Below are 23074 nucleotides of genomic sequence, written 5' to 3'. Positions count from 1 at the left end.
GATTTATTTACTTTATTTACAGATTATTTGCCGTTCCAGTGTTTTCTGTGTACCTGACTGATTGACCGGTGCGATTGACCCGGGTTGTGAACTCCAGGTTTGCTGCTGGAAGGCCTGTGACAGATATCCCAACCAGATTTGTCACAGTGGTCTAGTCCTGTTACGGTTACTGTATGACATCATGCAGGGCTGCTGCTGGCTGACGGCGACGGGGCTGATTGTCTTCGTTATGGAAGCAGACATCTCCGTGGGGAATTACAGCAGGTTATGCAAGGCCCGCTCCTCAGGAGGCTTCCACATTAAGCCCAACACTTAAGATGATCACAGTACTTTTACACTTATTAATAAGCGGCATCACAGAGAGAGAGAGGGTACTGACGGGTCTGCAGGCCTGTTGTCATACCAACAGCACTGCATCATATTTCCATACAAGAATAACAATGACTGGTTTCTAAGCTGGTCTTAAGATGGACGAGGTGGTTGGAATGCTGGTCATCCAGGCTGGTCATCCACACCCTATACTGGTAAGCTATCAGGTTAACCAGCTCTTGACCAACATGGTGTATGTTGCATTGGATTGTGTATGGTCCTTCTGGTCATGTTGGTCAACCAGCTTGGTGATGCTGGTCATGCAGGTCAAACCTGTTACCTCTAGCTTGGTCAGGTTGACCATGCCTGTAGATCCAGCTGAACGATCACTCAGTCAAAAGCAAACCCAACCCTATACTGGACACAGCTTGACCAGGTCAGGTACGTATTTGTTGTGAACCAGGTGAAATATTGGGCAGTTTTGACCCTGATCTGTAGTTGAGGCTATTCAAAGGTTCGAGGGGTTCAAGGGCAAGTCTGCCCTGTCCGAACTGCCAACCTCAGTCGGATTAATCGGTCAGCTGTATGGCTCATATCAAGGTCCGAGCTAGATCCACAAAGAAATGATCTTATTTGAGCCCTCGTGCTGATATCACACGGCTGATATCACAGTACTACTTTATTGACTGTAAACAACCTTTTTAGCCTCTTGGCTCCATGAACTCCCATTCATTTCGAGCTCCGGCTCTCTCGGGCTCCCCCTGCCGCCTCTGCAGGGCACTGCAGAAACCGCTCAGTACAGCGGGAAGAAAGCGGAGTGGGCGTGGCTCTAACGCTGCTGGCTGACGTCAGTGCTTCTGGACCACGCGCTGATTGGTGTTGGGCGAGACATAACCCCGCCTCCTCGTGTTTGCGTCAGCGGCACGGCTTGGCCACGCCTCCCTGCGCTGAACACACAGAGAGAGAGAGAGAGAGAGAGTGTATCCAGACTGCGGAGCGGACACACACCGGAGCACCGGAGCATGTGCACAGCAGCCTCCTGCAACCGGCACTAACGGGACAAGAGAGCACGCGCGCGCGAGAGAGAGAGACAGCGATAAACAAACAAACAATCATCTGTTTATCTTTTTGTTTGTGTTGATATTTGTGCGCGAGGGGAATGCCATCCATAAACATGAAGCTGGAGATGGTGACGCTCATCGCCTGCGAGGTGGAGGCTGAGGTGTTCACCTCTGACAAGATGCAGGTCAGCAGCTTCATCACAAACAAACAAACAACGCTGCACGAGCACGCGCTGACATTATGTGTGTGTGTGAGAGAGAGAGTGTATGTGTTTGTGTTTCTGGCAACATTGTTCCCTTCTCTCTCTCTCTCCCTCTCTCTCTCTCTCACTGTGTCCTGTACTTCTCTCTCTCTCCCTCTCTCTCACTGTGTCCTGTACTTCTCTCTCTCTCTCTCTCTCTCTCACTGTGTCCTGTACCTCTCTCTCTCTCCCTCTCTCTCACTGTGTCCTGTACCTCTCTCTCTCTCTCTCTCTCTCTCTCTCCCTCACTCTCTCTCTCACTGTGTCCTGTACCTCTCTCTCTCTCCCTCTCTCTCTCTCTCACTGTGTCCTGTACCTCTCTCTCTCTCTCTCTCTCTCTCCCTCACTCTCTCACTGTGTCCTGTACCTCTCTCTCTCTCTCTCTCTCCCTCACTCTCTCTCACTGTGTCCTGTACCTCTCTCTCTCTCCCTCTCTCTCTCACTGTGTCCTGTACCTCTCTCTCTCTCCCTCTCTCTCTCTCTCACTGTGTCCTGTACCTCTCTCTCTCTCTCTCCCTCACTCTCTCTCTCACTGTGTCCTGTACCTCTCTCTCTCTCTCTCTCTCTCTCTCTCTCACTGTGTCCTGTACCTCTCTCTCTCGCTCTCTCTCTCTCACTGTGTCCTGTACCTCTCTCTCTCGCGCTCTCTCTCTCTCACTGTGTCCTGTGCCTCTCTCTCTCTCCCTCTCCCTCTCTCTCACTGTCCTGTACCTCTCTCTCTCCCTCTCCCTCTCTCCCTCTCTCTCACTGTTCTGTACCTCTATCTCTCTCTCTCTCCCTCTCCTTTTGTTCTGTACCTTTCTCTCTATCTCTCTCTGTTCTGTAACCCCCTCTCTCTGTCTCTCTCTCTCTCTCTGTCTCTCTCTCTCTCTCTCTCTCTCTCTCTCTCTCTCTCTCTCTCTCTCTGGTGGTGATGACGTCTCCTGCGTCTGTTTTTTTTCTGAATGGAGCCGCAGTTCCTGCATTGCCATTCCGCTGCATGACTGATCAGAGTGAGAGAGCGCGGCCGCGCCGCTTCACCATTGGCTGAGAGAAGAACACGCAGAACCAGAGCAGAGCAGGCTCAGGCAGAACAGAGGCCCGTGGTCAGCTTAGGTGCTTTGAACGACCCCCCCTTACAACCACCACCAGCTACCGTTAACCGCCACCGTCCCTCCGCAGGGCTGCTCTCCCGGGCGAGTTTTAGTGTGTGAACCTCTTTATGGGGTGTGTCTTACACATGTCTCTCTCGCTCTCTCTCTCTCACACAAATACATACACATTGTTTCTCTACCTCGCACGCTCTTTCTCTCTCCCAGGCTCGTATCCAGGTCAGTGTTTGCGGTGTTTCTGGGCAGAACTCTTGACTGCACCACCGAAAGTGTAGCACTGCAGCGTCAGGCAGGCGCAGCCTGTGTGTCCTGCAGCAGAACCAGCGGGACACCTGCTGGAAAAGGTGTTAAGGCGATAGTTCAGCCAAAAAACGCTACGCAGTGCTCAGCAGTCTAACGTGCTACCACCATGGTCTGGGGGTCGCAAGTTCGAATCCCGAGCCATTAGCAGCCGGGGTCAGAGAGAGCACAATTGGCCGTGCTTTCCCCGGAAGGGAGGGGGTGGTGCTCTCTCCCCTGTTCGGTGTGATGTTGGCTGGCACAGGGATCCGTTAGATGGCGCTATTATCTGAGCGTGTCGTCTGCCCAAGCTTTGAGCATATTTTTCCGTGATGGGGGAGAGGGAGGGCCGTCTCCACCAGAGAGAGAGAGAGAGGACAGTTATGCTCTATGGGACACCCGGGGACTGGACCTGGAACTGGACTGAATGCTTTAGTCTGAATCAGTGGACGTACACTATATGGACAAAAGTATTGGGACACGTCTCTTAATCATTGAATCCATATTACTCCATCTTAATGCCTATTGGGTTAGAATGGGATGTCATAAAAGCTCCTGTAGGTGGAATGTGTAGGTGTCCCAATACTTTGTGTCCTGTGTTGGTTTTTGTGACATCATAAAAACATAAAAATAGCTCTTTCCAGATTTCATGGACTGTTTTGCGGTGATGATTGACAGCTGCTTAATAACAACGTTACTGAGATTAAATGAAGGTGGTTAAATTATTAACTTTTATAAACCCGTAGAAATAAATAAGGGCTAAAGTACAGACAGGGGTCAGGCTTCAGGCCGGCTGTTGCTGCCGCTGCTCTGCACTTTAGTCCATGTTCTAGATAACAGGAAGTCATACATTGTCGGAAACTGCATAATAAAGTCTGTTAGAGATTACTGACCACGTCCACACGGGTCGAGGAGAGTGTGTGATGGCAATTTAGGCCTGATGCTAATTGGTGTACATAAGCTTCCATTGCTTGTTAGCTACATTAGCCTCGTAGCTCCAGTGCAAAACTAAAGAAGCACCAAACACGAGTCCACTGAAATACACAGCATGTCCAGATGTTTATGGACAACCCTTCTAAGATTTGCAGATGTGCAAATGCACTTGCATAGCTTGTCTAGTCCCTGTAGAGAAGTACTGCCAATAGAATAGGACTCTTTGCAGCAGATCAACATCATGACCCTATTGGCTCCATGCTGCCTAATAATGCCAGGCGTGGGCTAGAGGGGTATGAAGCCCCCCAACAAGTAATAAACGAGTTAATAGACTCAGTAACAGACGGGTTAATAGACTCAGTAATAGACGAGTTAATAGACTCAGTAACAGACGGGTTAATAGACTCAGTAATAGACTCAGTAATAGACGAGTTAATAGACTCAGTAATAGATGGGTTAATAGACTCAGTAATAGACTCAGTAATAGATGGGTTAATAGACTCAGTAATAGATGGGTTAATAGACTCAGTAATAGACGGGTTAATAGACTCAGTAATAGACGAGTTAATAGACTCAGTAATAGACGGGTTAATAGACTCAGTAATAGACGGGTTAATAGACGAAGTAATAGACTCAGTAATAGACGAGTTAATAGACTCAGTAATAGATGGGTTAATAGACTCAGTAATAGACTCAGTAATAGATGGGTTAATAGACTCAGTAATAGATGGGTTAATAGACTCAGTAATAGACGGGTTAATAGACTCAGTAATAGACGGGTTAATAGACTCAGTAATAGATGGGTTAATAGACTCAGTAATAGAAGGGTTAATAGACTCAGTAATAGAAGGGTTAATAGACTCAGTAATAGATGGGTTAATAGACTCAGTAATAGACGGGTTAATAGACTCAGTAATAGACGGGTTAATAGACTCAGTAATAGAAGGGTTAATAGACTCAGTAGATGGTAAAACACTGTAATTAGTACTCTAATGAAGCTTCACTCCGTTTAACTAAGAGATTTAGAGATAATCAGAGAGAAAATAAGAACATTGGATCTGTGTGTGTGTATATATGTGTGTGTGTGTGTGTGTGTGTGTGTGTAATCATTGTTTCTGGCCCGGTTTTAAGGATTCATGAGATTACTGAGCTGCTGCACGTGGGTGACCCATACACACACACACACACACACACACACACACTGGCTTTTGTGATGAAAGTGTGTTTTTTATGACACATCAGAGTTCACTTTAGCCTGTAGCACTGTGATGTGATAAACTGGTCATCTTGTGTGTGTGGGTGTGTGTGTGTGTGTGTGTGTGTGATGGAACATGATCTGATCTGGAAAATATGCACACTTCGACACACTGGCACACTGCACTCTGAAGGTTACTGGAAGGACACACACATGCATGCATGCATAAACAGTGCTGTGCAGACGTCTGTGACTGCAGATGATCAGACATGCAGCTGTAGTTTTCAGCTGCTTCAATGGATCAATGGATCTCAATGTATTTTTATTACTCCACCCCTCTGATCTTGCAGAGGGCTACAGTATTGTACTGTACCTCTGAACTGACCACTTCATCCTCTTAAAGCTCTTAAACTGGACTGTAAACCTGCTGTGTCACCACAGATGATCAGATCCTGCCCTGAAAGCTCAGGCGGCTCAGTTTATAAAGTTTCTCATTGATTTCTCCAGACCTTACACTGCAGCGGGGGGTGGGGGGTGGGGGGTTACTCTCCCCCTTTATTGGTAGGATCGTCTTTCTCCTCACTTCCCAACAGACCTGAGGTGTCCGTGTTCTAAAAGATGTCCAGCTCTGAATGTGAAAGAGTGTGATTGGGGTGGTATGGAGCAGGGAAGGGTGGAGTTGAGGTGGAGCAGAGCGGGGTAGAGTGTAATTGGGGTGAAAAGGAGTGGGATAGAGTGTGACGGGGAGGTAAAGAGTGGGATAGAGGTTTACAGGGGTGGAATGGAATGGGCTAGAGTGGGATTTGGGTGGAGCAGAGTGGGGTAGAGTGGGATTGGGGTGGTATGGAGTGGGATTTGGGTGGAGAGAGTGGGATTGGAGTGGTATGGAGTGGGATTTGGGTGGAGCAGAGTGGGATTGGAGTGGTATGGAGTGGGATTTGGGTGGAGCAGAGTGGGATTGGAGTGGTATGGAGTGGGATTTGGGTGGAGCAGAGTGGGATTGGAGTGGTATGGAGTGGGACTGGGATGGAGCGGTGTGGGGTATAGTAAGATTGGCTTGGTATGGGTCAGGGTAGAGTGGGATAGGGGTGGAGCAGTGTGGGGTATAGTGGAATTGGGGTGGTATGGAGTGAGGTATATTGGGATTGGGGTGGTATGGAGTGAGGTAGAGTGGGATAGGGGTGGAGCAGTGTGGGGTAGAGTGGGATTGGGGTGGTATGGAGTGAGGTAGAGTGGGATTGGGGTGGTATGGAGTGAGGTAGAGTGGGATTGGGGTGGAGCAGTGTGGGGTAGAGTGGGATTGGGGTGGTATGGAGTGAGGTAGAGTGGGATTGGGGTGGAGCAGTGTGGGGTAGAGTGGGATTGGGGTGGTATGGAGTGAGGTAGAGTGGGATTGGGGTGGTATGGAGTGAGGTAGAGTGGGATAGGGGTGGAGCAGTGTGGGGTAGAGTGGGATTGGGGTGGTATGGAGTGAGGTATAGTGGGATGAGCTGGATAGAGTTGGATTGAGGTGCTACAGAGTGTGGTGGGATGGTGTGCAGTGAGGAAGAGTGTGATTGGGGTGAAATGGAGTGGGTCAGGGTGTGCAGAGGTGGGGTAGAGCGAGTGGACCTGGATCAGGTGATGCTCGAGTGCTTGGATGATCGTACCTGTCAGAAGGGAAAACAGACCCTGCTCCATAGTTGGGCTCAGGTGTTAAGTGACCCTCTTCTTCCCCCTCTCCCCTCTGAGAGGCTGCAGCGAGAGGAAAGGAACAGTTATCTGTAACCGGAACCGAGTTGTAGGAGTCATGTGACACAGATCCAGATGACGTTTGACAAAGACCTTTCTGTCCCCCAGCCTGCGGCCGCTTCCTCGGGTGTCGGCTTACTCGCCCTTCCATATCCTTAACACGCTGCAGCCTCAGCACTAACATCACTTTTCAAACACCAACCATGAAGCCCTGTGCCTCTAGCACTCACATGAGAACCCCTGGACCCTCAGATGTAGTCATCTCTGGTGCTTCAACTGTAGGTGAAGCGTTCCTCAGCGTTCTGCAGGGTTCTGCAGGGTTCTGCAGGGTTTACAGCCCACGCCCAACCCTTTCAGTTAGGTACAGTTCCCCAGGGAGGTGTGGAGGAGGTGTGCTAAAATACTAAAGCCAACAAGCTAAATCTACTGAAACGATATTCAGAATCCACACTGCATGGCCAATAGTATGTGGACACCAGCTCCTCCAGTATTCCTCCTGAAATCGAGGGTGTTAGCTGGGAGTTTGCTCCCTTTTACTGCAGTAACAGCCTCAACTCTTCTGGGAAGGCTTTACACTTTACACACAGCTTGCACTGGAAACGAAAGCTCGTCTGAAGCTCGCCAGTGTGTGTGTGATTCTCAGGTAAGTGTAAGGTGAGAGAGCTAATGGAGGTGAAGGGAATTATGTAACAGTCATCAGTCCTCTGCTGTCTCAGTGGTGTTATTATTCTGGAACCATTCTAGATATTACACTGTTAGACTGTACTCATACACTACTGTTCTAAGGGTGTGGAATTAAATTAGGTTTCTGGAAAAATGTACATCCAGTATAAAGCTCTAATAGCATTAATATCCAGTATAAAGCTCTAATAACATTAATATCCAGTATGAAGCTCTAATAACATTAATATCCAGTATGAAACTCTAATAACATTTAATATCTAGTATGAAGTTCTAATAACATTAATATCCAGTATGAAGCTCTAATAACATTCATATCCAGTATGAAGCTCTAATAACATTAATATCCAGTATGAAGTTCTAATAACATTTAATATCTAGTATGAAGTTCTAATAACATTAATATCCAGTATGAAGTTCTAATAACATTAATATCCAGTATGAAGTTCTAATAACATATAATGTCTAGTTTGAAGTTCTAATAACATTAATATCCAGTATGAAACTCTAATAACATTAATATCCAGTATGAAACTCTAATAACATTAATATCCAGTCTGAAGTTCTAATAACATATAATGTCTAGTTTGAAGTTCTAATAACATTAATATCCAGTATGAAACTCTAATAACATTAATATCCAGTATGAAACTCTAATAACATTAATATCCAGTATGAAGTTCTAATAACATTTAATATCTAGTATGAAGTTCTAATAACATTAATATCCAGTATGAAGTTCTAATAACATTAATATCCAGTATGAAGTTCTAATAATATTAATATCCAGTATGAAGTTCTAATATTAATATCCAGTATGAAGTTCTAATAACATTTAATATCTGGTATGAAGTTCTAATAATATTAATATCCAGTATGCAATCTCTAATAACATTAATATCCAGTATGAAGCTCTAATAACATTAATATCCAGTATGAAGCTCTAATATCATTAATATCCAGTATGAAGCTCTAATATCATTAATATCCAGTATGAAGCTCTTATAATAAAAATAATATCCAGTATGAAGCTCTTATAATAATAATAATATCCAGTATGAAGCTCTATTGCAAAGCACCCCTCCCTGGAGCTGAGCAGAGCTGAGTGGAACAGCCGACTGCAGTGCTCAGGCTGGCTTTCTGCAGGGCTTGACCCAGTTCTGGGAGAGTCTCAGAAACCGCACATGACAGATTGGTGCAATGGCATGAGTTTTCCTGAGCTCTATAAAGGGACGTCAGCTATGGAACATTCCCCCGAGGCCTTTTACTCCAGGCCTGTCAATAGCATGTGGCCACTACTATCGACCTGTCCGGCGGCAGCGGCAGCAGCAGCAGCAGCAGCAGTAGCACAGATTTGGGTTGATGTGCAGAGGGTGATATACTGTACACTTCATTTACACCATTTATAAACAGGCAAGATAGCAGTATTAGACAAAGCTTAGTGTTTGATGACCCATAAATATGGCCTGTGTCACATTAATGAACAGGATTAAGCCTAGTCCTGGACAGCATTGTGAATGAAAATAGTCCACTAACTGGGCTTAATGCCTGTCTGGCAAGCCAGAGCTAAAGCTATTAGCAGCAGAGCTAGCATCATGTGACCAGTTGCTTTATTTCTGTGATCAGGGATTGTTGAGAAATGTTGTGATTAGCTGAATTATAACTATGATATTAACTAAAGCTGGATACTGCATACCTGATTGGCTACATATATCTATAAACATATATATGTCATATATTTATATGATATAACATCACATAATCAAATGTGAGAGATTCTGGACCAGAGTATCTGATTACTGTTGTAAATGTACAAAACTTCACTGAAATAATATTTTTATATTTCCTTAAAATCATTAGGCCTTCCCTCAATGCCTAGAAGGATCATATATATATAATATTAATAATAATCAGCTGTAATTTTTCACCCCATCTGTAAATTATTGTAAATGTCAACAAAGACAGTCAAAAACAGTGTTCACACAATCAGAAATCAAGAAGACCTCTATCATCACGCTAATTTCTGCTAGCGCCTCTATAGGTTTCCTAACAGTATGTTAGCACTACGCTAAAGCTATTGCTAATACTTCATAGTAAAGACTCTTTCAGTAAAGAATTCTGCCACAGAGACCTGTCTGAAACCTGCTCACACTACCCCTCACACTCACGGCCTATCTAGAACCTCCAGAAGAACTAGAGTGTATTTTTTTGGCAGACAATATGGTCCCACCCACTGGAAATCTGAACGTGATTGGTAGATTCACCTGTCAACACTTTATAGCGATGTTCAATCTGATGTTTAGGAAATTTCAGTCCAGTTCCTGAAGGACTAGCCAATGGAAGAGCTTGCATGGATGAATCTGCCTGGATACTGTGAGGAACATATCCTGATTGGCTATCTATATAAATTAATTTTTGTAGTTCCTCAAAATCATTAGGCCTTTCCTGAATGCCTAAAAGGATCATATACATCATATTAATGTTAATAAGCTGTATTTTTTTAACCCCATCTGTAAATAATTGTCGGAAACAGTGTACATATAATGATTTGCAATGATAAATAAGTAACTTTATTAGAGATGAAATGATTTTTAACAAATGTTTAATTTTCATAAAGTCAGAAAGTAAATAAAATAAAAGAGACGAGGGAAGCTGTATCTGGGGTCAGGCGGTTGGGTAACTCATGGGAAGTTCACTCTCCTGTGACATTATGATAAGGTTCTGACTTTGTGCTGGAGCTCCATGTTCCTGATATTAGCCCTGCTGCTGCTGCTGTGGTCAAACAAAGACTCTGCCTGACCCAAAACAGCTAAAGGTCACCGCCTGACCTATCAAACCTGTGAACCACCGCACTTTGAATGGGCCGTACTGAAAAGTAAGCTGATCCTGAAGATAGCGACTGTGTTTGCATGGGTGGGCATGTGCGTTGTGTCCAAGCTGACTGTTGTGCCTACATTGCTTGGCGTAGACGGTCAGTCTGCGTTACTGTGATTTCAGTGATTTCAGCTGACCTTTTATCCCATTTGTTAGGCCATAGATGTTTGTGTACACCTGTAATGCTAGTACTATGTACATTTTACTAGGTCAGGCTAGCTGGCTGGCTAAATAGCAACCAAATTAGATAAGGCTAGCTGGCTAGCTAACTATCAGCTTAGCTTAACAGAAAAAAACAATCATGTTAGCTAACTAGCAGCAGAAACTGACCAGAGAAGTTAAGTAGCGACCACACCAGAACAATAAACACACTCTCGATCAGTTAGGATAATCTTAAGACTAATCTTAATACTTTTGGAAAACTAGGGCCAATAGAATGGATTGTCTGGCTGTCAAATTAGATTAGACTAGCTAACTAAATAGCAACTAAATTAAATATGGCTAGCTTTTTAGCACTTAAAACAGTAATTTAGGCAGTCTGATCTATAGCAGTCAGGCAGTCTGATCTATAACAGTCAGGCAGTCTGATCTATAACAGTCAGGCAGTCTAATCTATAACAGTCAGGCAGTCTGATCTATAACAGTCAGGCAGTCTGATCTATAGCAGTCAGGCAGTCTGATCTATAACAGTCAGACAATCTGATCTATAACAGTCAGGCAGTCTGATCTATAACAGTCAGGCAGTCTGATCTATAGCAGTCAGGCAGTCTGATCTATAGCAGTCAGGCAGTCTAATCTATAACAGTCAGGCAGTCTGATCTATAGCAGTCAGGCAGTCTGATCTATAACAGTCAGGCAGTCTGATCTATAACAGTCAGACAATCTGATCTATAACAGTCAGGCAGTCTGATCTATAACAGTCAGGCAGTCTGATCTATAACAGTCAGACAATCTGATCTATAACAGTCAGGCAGTCTGATCTATAGCAGTCAGGCAGTCTGATCTATAACAGTCAGGCAGTCTGATCTATAACAGTCAGACAATCTGATCTATAACAGTCAGGCAGTCTGATCTATAGCAGTCAGCAGTCACCCAATTCAGTCTTATTCTATATTTTCTATATTTCACACCTGCATATCTCAGGTAAACAGTAGTTTGAGTGAAGTTTAATGTTGTTATTAGAAGGTAGTAATTCTCTCAGGCCCCGCCCTCAGCACCTTCGGGACATTTCTGAGGCCAATGAACTTTGCAGGGTTAATTAAAAAACGCTCCCCTGTTTAACATATTAATTCTCTTAATTACCCCGTTGAGGCGTCCCTGCAGATCCCACGCCCCAGATCTGTTTGAGTTATTAATTTAGACTGTGGTTAAACGAGGGTGTCCTTAAGGGCTGTGAATGATGGACATAGTGTACAAATCTAAACTGCAACTCTACACAAATCTAAACTGTAATTCTACACAAATCCAAACTGTAATTATATACAAATCCAAACTGTAATTCTACACAAATCCAAACTGTAATTCTACACAAATCTAAACTGTAATTCTACACAAATCTAAACTGTAACTATACACAATATCAAAACTGTAATTCTACACAAATCAAAACTGTAATTATATACAAATCCAAACAATTCTACACAAATCTAAACTGTAATTTGATACAAATCCAAACTTTAACACCAATTCAACAAGTAAGTCTACACAAATTAAACTGTTACGCTACACATATTCAAACTGTAATTATATATAAACCCAAACTGTAACTCTATAAACATTGACTCCATACAAATTCAGACAGCAACTCTATTCAAAGATGATCAGTAACTATAGAAACAGCTGTAACTCTGCACAAACTCTCTGATTCTCTAAACGGACTCTAATGCCCCCTCTGCACAGGTCTGAACACTGTCTCTGCACGGATCCTAACAACAGTAACACTGCCTAGCTCCGCTCCAGGCCCAGTTGTCTGAAAGGTGTTGTGTTGTGGGACTGGTTCAAGTGTAAAAGGTTCCCAGGTGTGTAAGGGCAACTCGCAACGTGTCAAGGCATGCACACACTCACACACACTCCTACACCTGCGCTGTTGCATAACCATGACTCAGGCTGAGGAGGGATGCACCCTTGCAGGTGTTTCCTTTAACCTGTAATTGTGATACAGCCGCTGTCTGGTCGTCCTGCGTTTGCTGAGGCATTGGAATGGGTTACGTGTGTAGTCATTAAAGGCTCTGTGGAGTTCACAAGTCTGACCACACTGAAAATCTCACTTTTTTCAAGAAATCTCAATGCATCTCTCTCTCTCTCTCTCTCTCTCTCTCTCTCTCCTTTTCTTTTTGTCAGTATATCTCTCACTCTTTCGTAGAAATGATGCTGATTATTTAATAGAACTGAAGGAACAGAAAGTCTCGGCAATGGGGGCATCCTAAAACAGCTGTACTAAACTGACCTACAGAGTGGACGCCAGTGGAGCGCTAGCTTCCCTCTCATAAACCTAGAGGGTCACTGCACACAAACAGCGCCATAGGCAGGACGGGATGATGGTCACGTACATCGTACACACGCTGATGTCACCTGGACACCTAGACGTCAACATGGTGATGTCAGCAGTCTGCTGTGTTTTGATGTCTGGCCGTCTGGACACACACACACACACACACACACAGTTCTAACACAGTTTGGACAAGTTTGCTGCTGTTTCCACTGAAGCTACAAGGCTAATGAGCAGTGGAAGCTCATTCAGCCGGTTAGCATGGTGCTAACTGCTAACGTGGAAGTGTTCAGTGATCTCTAATACATCAGCTATAAACAGAGAGGGGGGCATAGGGGACATTGAGTGTTTGGGGGGTGATTCATTTATACCAGGTTACTGATCATGTGGTGGTGTGTTTGTATGTGGCCTGAGTGTGTGTGTGTGTGTGTGTGTGTGTGTGTGTGTGTGTGTGTGTGTGTGTAACCGGAGTACAGGTGTGTCGATCACTTATTCATGGTGCTGCGTTTTGAGCGCACTTCCTGAGCCCCGTATTTTCTTACACACCCGAGATGCCAACAACCAACACTAACTCTCCAACCAACACACACGTGGACTCACCTTCTAGAGAAATGTGTGTGTGTTGGGTGGGTTATACAGAGTGGGGGTTTGCGGGGGGGTTTGGTGTTAAACGCTCGGTTCTAGATAACCTTCCTCAGACCTTCGTCAGAACTGGAGCTCTAAAAGAAGCTCCTCACAGAAAGTTCTTCACCTAATGGTGATGAAGACGCTGCCTGATGCCTGAGACACGGTTCTACCAGAGTTCTGAGAAGAGTTCGGCTCTAGAACCTGCTTTTAGAACCAGATCATTAAAATGGTGGAGGGATACATGCTGCAGGGTGTAGTGCAGCTACAGAAAGTAGTCCCTAAAGAAAACTGCATTAGTTCAGATTCTCTATTCACTATTTTACCTTCATCATCATCATCATCATCATCATTCCATATAAAACTCAGAAGACTCGTGTAGCTGCACTGGTGGGTTTGGATAGGAGATAAATTATGGGCTGTATCTGTATTGTAGTCATGGCGACCGACGCCTGCTTCCATTCACCAGCACTGTAGAGAGGTCAGAGTGGGTCAGTTTCTCTACAGTGAAGCTCAGTTTCACACCACACCCCCGACTCTGAAAGTATTCTCAAACCCTTTTTCATTGTGATTAGAATATCAGCATTTATGAAAAGGCTGAAGGTCTGGGTTGTTGTCTTGCAGTATCCTGCAGCGATGCTTACCTAATCAGTCCACACACACACATACACACACCTGCCTGAGCCTACAAACACACCTTATCTGCTTATAACCAGGCCTCAAATTACACAGCAGTCTGGCCACACACAGCTCCTTTACACACACACTCACAGAGTAAACCTCGGTTACATCATTATTCTCCCATTGCATCCTGAGACTAGTTTACTGCAAAATGGTAAACACACACACACACGTCACCTCCAAACCTCGTAATCACTGAATTCGGGTGTCTAATTCAGTCTCGTAGCCACAGGTGTATAAACTCCAGCCTCTAGCCCTGCAGTCTGCCTGGTTCTAAGGTTCTGAAGAGCTCACTGAGCTCCAGCGTGGTTCTGTATGTAATAGGAGACACCGCTGCACCAACAACAACAAGTCAGCTGGTGAAATCTCCTCCCTCCTAGATCTTCCTCCATCAGCAGAGAGCAGCTCAGCCACCGAGTGTCTGTCAGACCACGTAAAGTTACAGAGCGGGGTCAGGGTCGAGTGCTGAGCTCAGAGCAGAGTGCAGAAAAGCCTCCAACTGACTCAGTAACTGCAGCAGAGCTCCAGACCTGCTGCTGCTGGTAGAGCTGCAGAGGGGGGCCAGCAGATTAATGCAGCCTGTGGGGTTAGAATGGGACGGCAATGATAACAGCTCCTGTAGGTGTGATGTAGTATGTGGACATGCTGTGAGTGTGTGTGTGTGTGTGTGTATGAGTGTGTGTGAGACACTCTTTAAAGCTGCCGTCTCTCCTTCAGCAGAACAGGGCCGAAACAGAGGCCTGTGGGGCGAGGCACGTGAGCCTAATTCCCCCACAGGTAGCCAGATGGCACTGAGAGTGAGACAGAGAGTGTGTCTGAGAGAGAGAGAGAGAGAGAGAGAGAGAATGATCTCAATGCTACATGCTAAGCTAACACTGCAGCGCTTAAAAGCTTGCAGGTCTGCACAGGATATTAGCATTGCAGTGATATTAGCATCTCCATTATATGGACAAAAGTATTGGGACATCTGCTTATGCATTGTTTCTTCTGAAATCAAAGGGTATTTAATACTGTCAAGATCTTGGAGGAGAATTGCTGTGAGGATTTGATTGCATTCAGCAACAAGATCTAGAGTTAGTCAGAGTCGCAACCCCACTTCGTCAACTTCTCAAATGAAGGAGCACCATTCATCATTCCAGAGAACACAGTTCTTCCACTGCTCACAGTTCTTCCCAGTCAATGCTGGGGGGCTTTATACCCCTCAAGCCCACGCCTGGTATTAGGCAGCGTGGAGCCAATAGGGTCATGATGAGTCTTATTCTATTGGCAGTATTTCTCTAGACAAGCTGAATGCCTTCATTAAAAGGGGTGTCCACAAATGTATGGACATATTGTGTGTTTGTGTATGAGCTGTTTCTCTGGTAATGTGGGTCAGAAGGCCGGACCCCCCCTGCCCACCCCACCCCGTCTCGTTGTTCAGCAGACAGCTGTCACACTCTGCGAGCTCTGTTTCTTTATAAACCGCAATCATCCACATAATCCCACAATTTCACCTCCAAATCCTCACTTTCAGCTCACGAGACTGACCGCACCACACACACACACACACACACACACACACTGACACGCTGATCCCTGCACCAATACAATAACACACACTCATAGTCAGGAGTGCTGTGTGTGAATGAGGTGCAGATTCAGTTCAATTCAACTCAGTTCAGCTAAATTAATGAGTTCAGGTGTCTTCCCAGGTGTCCAAAACCACATTAGCAAGTCTATTAGAGATTAGTGGACCAAAGGCCATAGTGTGAGGAGGCTGGGGTTTCTGCCACTGCTGGTAGACCCGTATGACCGTATGCACACTGTGGTCTTTGGCCACGTCCAAAAAACTGCATCTGCTTTCTGACCCATTGTGACCCAACGAGACCCTCACTGCACTGCACCACCTCTTCTCAATCTATGAGTCCCCTCATACACCCCTCATCCTTGTGCAGCACCCTCTGCAGGAGACTGAATTTACTACCCCATAATCATGCAAGGGGCTGCCTTTTGGTCTGGGGAGGGAACCTTTCCTGCGTTCCTGCATCTAAACACGCCAACATAAAGCTTCCATTAGCCATGTAGCTCCCGTGCTAATCTAAAGAAGAAAAACCCAAGACACTCTACACAGAACGACCCGTTTGCATGGTGTAAGAAGGTTCTGGAAACTCCAGGCTGTGGATTACAGACATCGCCTTCTTCTGCTCTCACCTGGCCCTCTGTACCTGCTCCGTCAGCGTCGTGTTGATAAACTGGAAGGTCACGTCTCGCATTACACCCCCCAAGTACAGTCCGATCCTTTCCGCTCTGAACACGCTGAGCACCACAGCACAGTACAGCAGCACTACAGCCATTGTTCAGGGTATTCAGACTCCCTCCATAATATAGTCCATCAGCCAGCATTGACTGGACCTGTGTGGCCTGTGTGCTCTGTTTATTAGTACTTTGACTGGACCTGGACTCTTTGTGTTTTCACAGGAGAGGTTTGAGTCACTGTTCCGGATCTACGATGACCAAACGTCGTTCCAGATGTTTAAGAGTTTCCGGAGAGTCCGGATCAGCTTCAGTACGCCGGAGGCGGCTGCTCGTGCTCGCATCGAGCTCCACGAGTCCGAGTTTAATGGCTCCAAACTCAAACTCTACTTTGCACAGGTCAGTAGGACCTTTAAAATTAGACAAACAAACAAAATTTTGCAGGAAATACCATGTTTTCATATTTATTTTAAATTATTCAGGATCTACTATGAATTGCCCAGTAAATGATCCAGTATCCGCTAGTCATGTTTCAGTACCCACTATGAATCATTCAGTAATTTGTATAAATTGTCCAGTATCCACTGATAGTTTTTTAGAACCCACTATGAGTTATTCAGTATTTACCGTCTACTATTTAGTAACTACTATGAATCATTCAGTATCCACTATGAATTACTCAGTATCCACTATTAATTATCCAGTATCCACTATGAATCATTCAGTATCCACTAGTAGTTTTTAGAACCCACTGTGAGTTATTCAGTATTTACCGTCTACTATTTAGTAACTACTATGAATCATTCAGTATCCACTATGAATCATTCAGTATCCACTATGAATTACTTAGTATCCATTATGAATTACTCAGTATCCACTATGAATTATTCCGTATCCACTATGAATCATTCAGTATCCACTAATAGTTTTTTAGAACCCACTGTGAGTTATTCAGTATTTACCATCTACTATTTAGTAACAACTATGAATTACTCAGTATCCACTATGAATCATTCAGTATCCACTATGAATCATTCAGTATCCACTATGAATTACTTAGTATCCATTATGAATTACTCAGTATCCACTATGAATTATTCCGTATCCACTATGAATCATTTAGTATCCATTATGAATTACTCAGTATCCACTATGAATCATTCAGTATCCACTAATAGTTTTTAGAACCCACTGTGAGTTATTCAGTATTTACCATCTACTATTCAGTAACTACTATGAATTACTCAGTATCCACTATGAATTATTCAGTATCCACTATGAATAATTTAGTATCCATTATGAATTACTCAGTATCCACTATGAATTATTCAGTATCCACTATGAATCATTCAGTATCCACTATGAATTACTCAGTATCCACTATGAATTATTCAGTATCCACTATGAATTACTCAGTATCCACTATGAATTATTCATTAGATAATGTGTTTCTTTTTCTGTCTTTGGTCTCTCTTAGGTGCAGAGCACAGGTGAGGATGTGGATAAGACGTACCTGGCACCGCCCCAACCTGTGAAACAGTTCCTCATCTCCCCACCTGCGTCTCCACCCGTGGGGTGGAGTCAGGGGGAGGATGCTACACCCGTTATTAACTATGACCTCCTGTGTGCTGTGGCGAAACTGGGGCCAGGTACACCCACCCATACATTCACCCACACACACACATACGTAGGGTAGATCTTTAGTAACAGTTCAGCCAACCACTGCTGCTGTAGTTAGTAAGCTACAAACACAAGGCCTGTCATAAACTGGTAACAGAGTGGCGCCCCTAGTGGCGGGCGCCCTTTCCGCCCTGCTAAAAAAAAAAAAAACACAAATAAAAACTTTTGTCTGATGTCAGCATGCCAAACCTTTCAGCGCTGTGGTGTTTGGAGTTTAGGTTTAGTAGAAGCTCCTAACACTCTAGGGTCATGCATTAGAGACTGGGTCTGCCAAGGGCTGGTATCAGCTTTAGGGTGTGTGTATTTATCTATCTGTGGGGACCCAGAAGGATGAAATGTGAAGGTGTGGTGGTTGTAGAGAAAACTGCAGCTTAATTAGAAAAAGAAACACACACACACACACACATACACACACACACTGGTAAATGCTAGCACTGCAGCATGAGCACATGGAAACGTGTCTTCCAAAAGATTGCAATGCCTGCAGCTCCCTCTGCTGGTTAATCTGAAGGGACGCCTCCCGTGGCCTGATCTCTTATCGCCCTTCAGCTGGCCTGTCTCGTCTCTATGGAAACCCTGATTCGATCGTCCAGCGTGTGCCTGCGTGTTTTTCCACAGGGGCCACGCCTTTATTGGGCAACCTTCCAGAGAGTTAAAAAAATAATAATACGGTATCTGTAGATTGTTCATTGTTGCTTTTTAATAGCCACCAGGAAATACGCTGAAAGGCCATTGTCTGGAGAACATATAAGAGGGTTCTCTGTATTGTTGAGTGTGTGCTGTTCTGCGTTGGGCTCTGGGGCTTTAAAGCCTTACTTTATTCAGACTGCTGTTTATTCTACTCTGGTGAGTCATGGCTCTGGCATTGTGGGATTCATGCTTTTTAAATAATTCAGTATCAGACTGAAACACCACGGCCTGGCCTGTTGACAATACTCCTTCACTGTTTCTTCGGTGGATTAGTACTTGGATTAATATCTGGATTAATATGTTAGAGGCCAACTGAGACCTTTCATTTTGAGTGACTAAAATGTATATATATATAAATGCTGACTCAGTATTCAGACGAGAGCCGGATTGGGTGTCCCGGGTTTTAAGGAAGTCATCTGATCACTGCAGTTCACCTCTGTTATTTTGGTAGAGATTAGTTCTAGGCTTTTAATGGGGCTTCAAGCTTAACTGATAATCTGAACACACAGTGGGGCACAGGGCAGGAGTTAAAGGGCAGTTAAAGGGGAATGCAGGTTAAAGGCATATTCCCACAGCAATCCTATACAGTCCCATCATTTCATACTGCAGGTCCATACACCCCCATACTGATGCATACACTCCCAATAAAGACCTGTATAGCTCATACTGTTCTGTACGTTCCCATACACCATCCATACTCATCTGTACTGTGACATCCACGCCGTCCATACAGTCCTTTATACTACAATACACCATCCATACAGTCCTTTATACTTCCATATACCATCCATACAGTCCCATATACTCCCATACACCATCCATACAGTCCCATATACTCCCATACACCATCCATACAGTCCCATATACTCCCATACACCATCCATACAGTCCTTTTTACTCCTATACACTATCCATGCAGTACCTTATAGTCCAATACATCTCCCAGACAGTCCCATATACTCCCATGCACCATCCATACAGTCCCATTCCCACATGATCCATACAGTCCCATTGTCATGACAACACTTGCAAAGGCATGATGGTATTTGTGAATAGATTACAATAGTCTCTCTCTCTCCTTCTGTCTCTCTCTCTTTCTCTCTCTCTCTATCTCTCTGCAGGGGAGAAGTACGAGCTGCACGCGGGTACGGAGTCCACCCCCAGCGTGGTGGTGCACGTGTGCGAGAGCGAGACGGAGGAGGAAGACGAGGCCCGGCCCAAGATGAAGATCGTCCAGACCAGACGTCCCGAGAGCCCTCCGAAAGTCTTCAACTAAAGCCCGGCCCTGTCCCCCAAACACCTCCACATGCACACACACACTGCACGTGTCCTCTGTCTCGACCTGTCTCTCTCTCTCACACGCTGGGGAGGGGGGGGACGACACCCTTCATTTCAGCTCTAATTAAACGAAAAAAACAAAACAAAACGACGGTTCTAAAATAACATTTAAAAGAAGATCGAGCCGGACGCTGAGGGGAGGGGCTTATTTCGGTTGCCTCAGTGACGGACGGACAGAGTTGGTCTGGATTGGAGGAAAGGAACGCGACACACCGACACATCACTGTCCCACGGAGCAGACAGGGTGGCGTTTTTGCTGGGGCCGGGGGTCTGGAACACACCCCCCCCACCCCACTCTCCTCACTTTGATCCAAGCACTTTTTTCTCACTCTCTCACTCTCACTCACTCGCTCGCTCACTCGCTCATGTAGAGTTAGTCACACTAGTGTAGCAGTAGAGGTGCTGTAGTGTAGAGTATATCTATCCGTAGTCGTAGTGGTTTGTTAATTGGATTATCGGACTTTGTTTACGATAAAAAAAAACGCTTTACGAGAAAAAGGGAAGCAAAAAGTTTTTCATTCTTTCTGTTCTGACTTTAATGCATTTCCATATTTTTGGACATATCATCAGGAGATGTGTTGGGATGTGTTTGAACGCCGCGTGGTCCGGACGCGCGTGTACGGGACGCAAACGTGAATGTACGGAGGGTCAGTCACACGCAGAAGCACATGCTGTGATGCCGTGATGTTAGTCGAGAGGTTGGACTTCCTTCTTGTCTTTTTTATTTGATTTGATTTGATTTTTTAATTTCAATAGATGCTTTGACATGTTTGTTTACTAAACCTAGATGTGTGTCGTTGTGATAATTACTACTATTACTACTACTATTATTGTTACCATGTATTTGATACCACGCCTTTTTTGCATGCTGACTGCTGTAGTTAACTGTAGTTAACCGGGAGGATGGCGCGTTTTATACTGAGGACGAAAGAAATCCTGAGCAAAACAAACAAACAAACGAAAAAAAAGTGTTTTGATGCATATCCCCCCCCCTGCGCAGGAGGTGTACAGTTGTGGACGGGGGGTGGGGTGGTGGTTTGTATATATGTAGCTTTTCGGATGTTTGAGAGGAGGGGGGGGGGTAAAATCTTTATGAGGTGTTTTATTTATTTATTTTTATTTTATTTTATTTTTTCGTTTGTAGTCCATCCTCAACACTGTGGTCCACTTCTGGTCAGCCAGAGATTTTTCAGCATGCTTTTCCTCTCCTGCAACTTTCCACTGTACTGGTGAAGTGGTTGAATCCGACGTTAAGATCATTTTGCACCAGCGTGCAACCTGATATGTCAGCGGTTTTGGCCAATCACAGGCCTACAGAACCCAAACACACTGAAAACAGGGCGGTTAATAATGCTATTACTGTGAGTACACACCCTTTAGGAACCTTTCTGGCCTTTGAAAGCCGTCCAGTGTGAAATCTGATGCGAAATATTCTTATGTTCGGAATATTCTCAGTCGTTTGACTCTTAAAACGTCCCTTCACATGCTGACCTCGACCCCTTTGCACTTCCCTGCGCTTCTTTTTTTGCTTATATGAGCTTTTGTGCTAAAGATCTGTATGAAAATAACGAAAGCCCCTCTGCACACAGGAAGGTAAAGACAATAACTGTGATTTCATGACCTGTGCTTGGGGTAATACCGCGTCCTACAGTTGCTTCGCTCCCCCCCACCACCAAACCCCACCTCCCTGTTGAACCTAGGCTCTTGTGGAGAAACCAAATGTAAAAAAAAAAATATGTGTGTATGTGTGTGTGTGTAAGGGCAGCCATGGTGGGCTCACCTCATGAAAGCACTTTATTACTGCTGTAATTGTATCTCCGAGCTATCGCCGTCGAGCTGTACGCCCTTTTGACCTTTGATTTCATTGTCCCTACGTGTTGTGTTAGGGGTCCAAGCACTAAATGTGCGGGGACCCTGTTTGCTTTCATTGAACTGAATTGATTTCATTTCAGGGGGTAAAACAGCACCTGGGTAGCCTTCTCACCAGCAGATAACTAGTTTGAGTGCATTGCACCACTTGAATTGCTGTTTATGTTTTTTGGGGGGTGGGGGGGTGGGGTCTTGGCTTGTTTTGTCTGCTCAGTGTGGGGGTCTTTAGTGTGTGCAAAACAAAACAAAGTGGTTTTATTTGCGGATGACATATTTGGGATGTGTGTGTGCGCATGAGTGTGTGCGCATGAGTGTGTGCGTGTGTGTGTGTGTATGTACACCTTAAAAAGGGAAGGAAAGCAAACTGAGTTTTAGTACAAAAAAATGTCAATCACTGTTTAGGTGTCAGATGATGACGATGACGATGATGATGATGATGATGATGATGATGTTCTGGTGTTTTTTACTGTTTGCTCTGTCCGAGTCTTCACATTTCTGTATTTTAAAAAGGAGGCTTGTTGGACTTTGTTTGTATTGTGGCAAAAAAAGAGTTTTTTTCACGAATTCTGCAGAAGGTGGGTTCTGTCACTGGTGTTTCCGTTTCCGTTGGAATCTAAATATCGTCTCGTGCCGTAGTTCGTAGCTGAAGAAGAAAACAACAAGTAGCAACAAAGCAATAATTCCTTGTGTAAACCTGCGTCTCCTCCCCTGTAGGTGTTTATTTAATTGAGTCATATCTCGAACTGTCGACTTGCTTCTGTTTGTGTAGGTATGTCATTTGTTTCACATAGATATATAAATATATATAAATAATTATAATAATAATAATAATTCATAAAAATGTCTTGTTGTTTTGTGCTCTTTTATGAAGTATGCAAGAAGTCTACATTTTGTGCTGCTGTAAGAGCTCCCCCTACAGGTGGGGAGTATCATTCACTTTTACTCCACTGCAGTTCATACAAATCATGCTTTGCATGCTCCCCCTAATGGACAATATACACATGCATTTCTGGACAAGCTGAGAGAGGCCTTGCTCAAAGAACCCGACAGTAGCAGCCCGGGTACTTGAACCCACA

At 44.6% G+C, this 23074-nt stretch overlaps 1 protein-coding gene across 1 annotated transcript; it reads left to right on the top strand.

Annotated features, from left to right (window-relative positions):
* The first annotated feature begins 1287 nt into the window (after nucleotides 1–1287).
* Nucleotides 1288–22164, top strand: rcan3 (regulator of calcineurin 3). Its single transcript, XM_072690136.1, has 4 exons — nucleotides 1288–1555; nucleotides 16647–16820; nucleotides 17899–18070; nucleotides 19913–22164. The coding sequence occupies exons 1-4, from the start codon at nucleotides 1469–1471 to the stop codon at nucleotides 20065–20067; spliced, it is 588 nt and encodes a 195-aa protein (XP_072546237.1). The 5' UTR covers nucleotides 1288–1468; the 3' UTR covers nucleotides 20068–22164.
* The last annotated feature ends 910 nt before the right edge of the window (nucleotides 22165–23074 follow it).

Source organism: Salminus brasiliensis, chromosome 10, assembly GCF_030463535.1.
Source record: "Salminus brasiliensis chromosome 10, fSalBra1.hap2, whole genome shotgun sequence".
NCBI classification, from domain to species: Eukaryota; Metazoa; Chordata; class Actinopteri; order Characiformes; family Bryconidae; genus Salminus; species Salminus brasiliensis.
This window is presented reverse-complemented; position numbering and strand designations above follow the sequence as displayed.

Coding starts and splice junctions, on each gene's coding strand:
- rcan3 (XM_072690136.1), top strand. CDS start 1,469: ATGCCATCCATAAACATGAAGCTGGAGATGGTGACGCTCATCGCCTGC. Junction 16,821..17,898: donor TCAAACTCTACTTTGCACAG/GTCAGTAGGACC, acceptor GGTCTCTCTTAG/GTGCAGAGCACAGGTGAGGA. Junction 18,071..19,912: donor TGTGGCGAAACTGGGGCCAG/GTACACCCACCC, acceptor ATCTCTCTGCAG/GGGAGAAGTACGAGCTGCAC.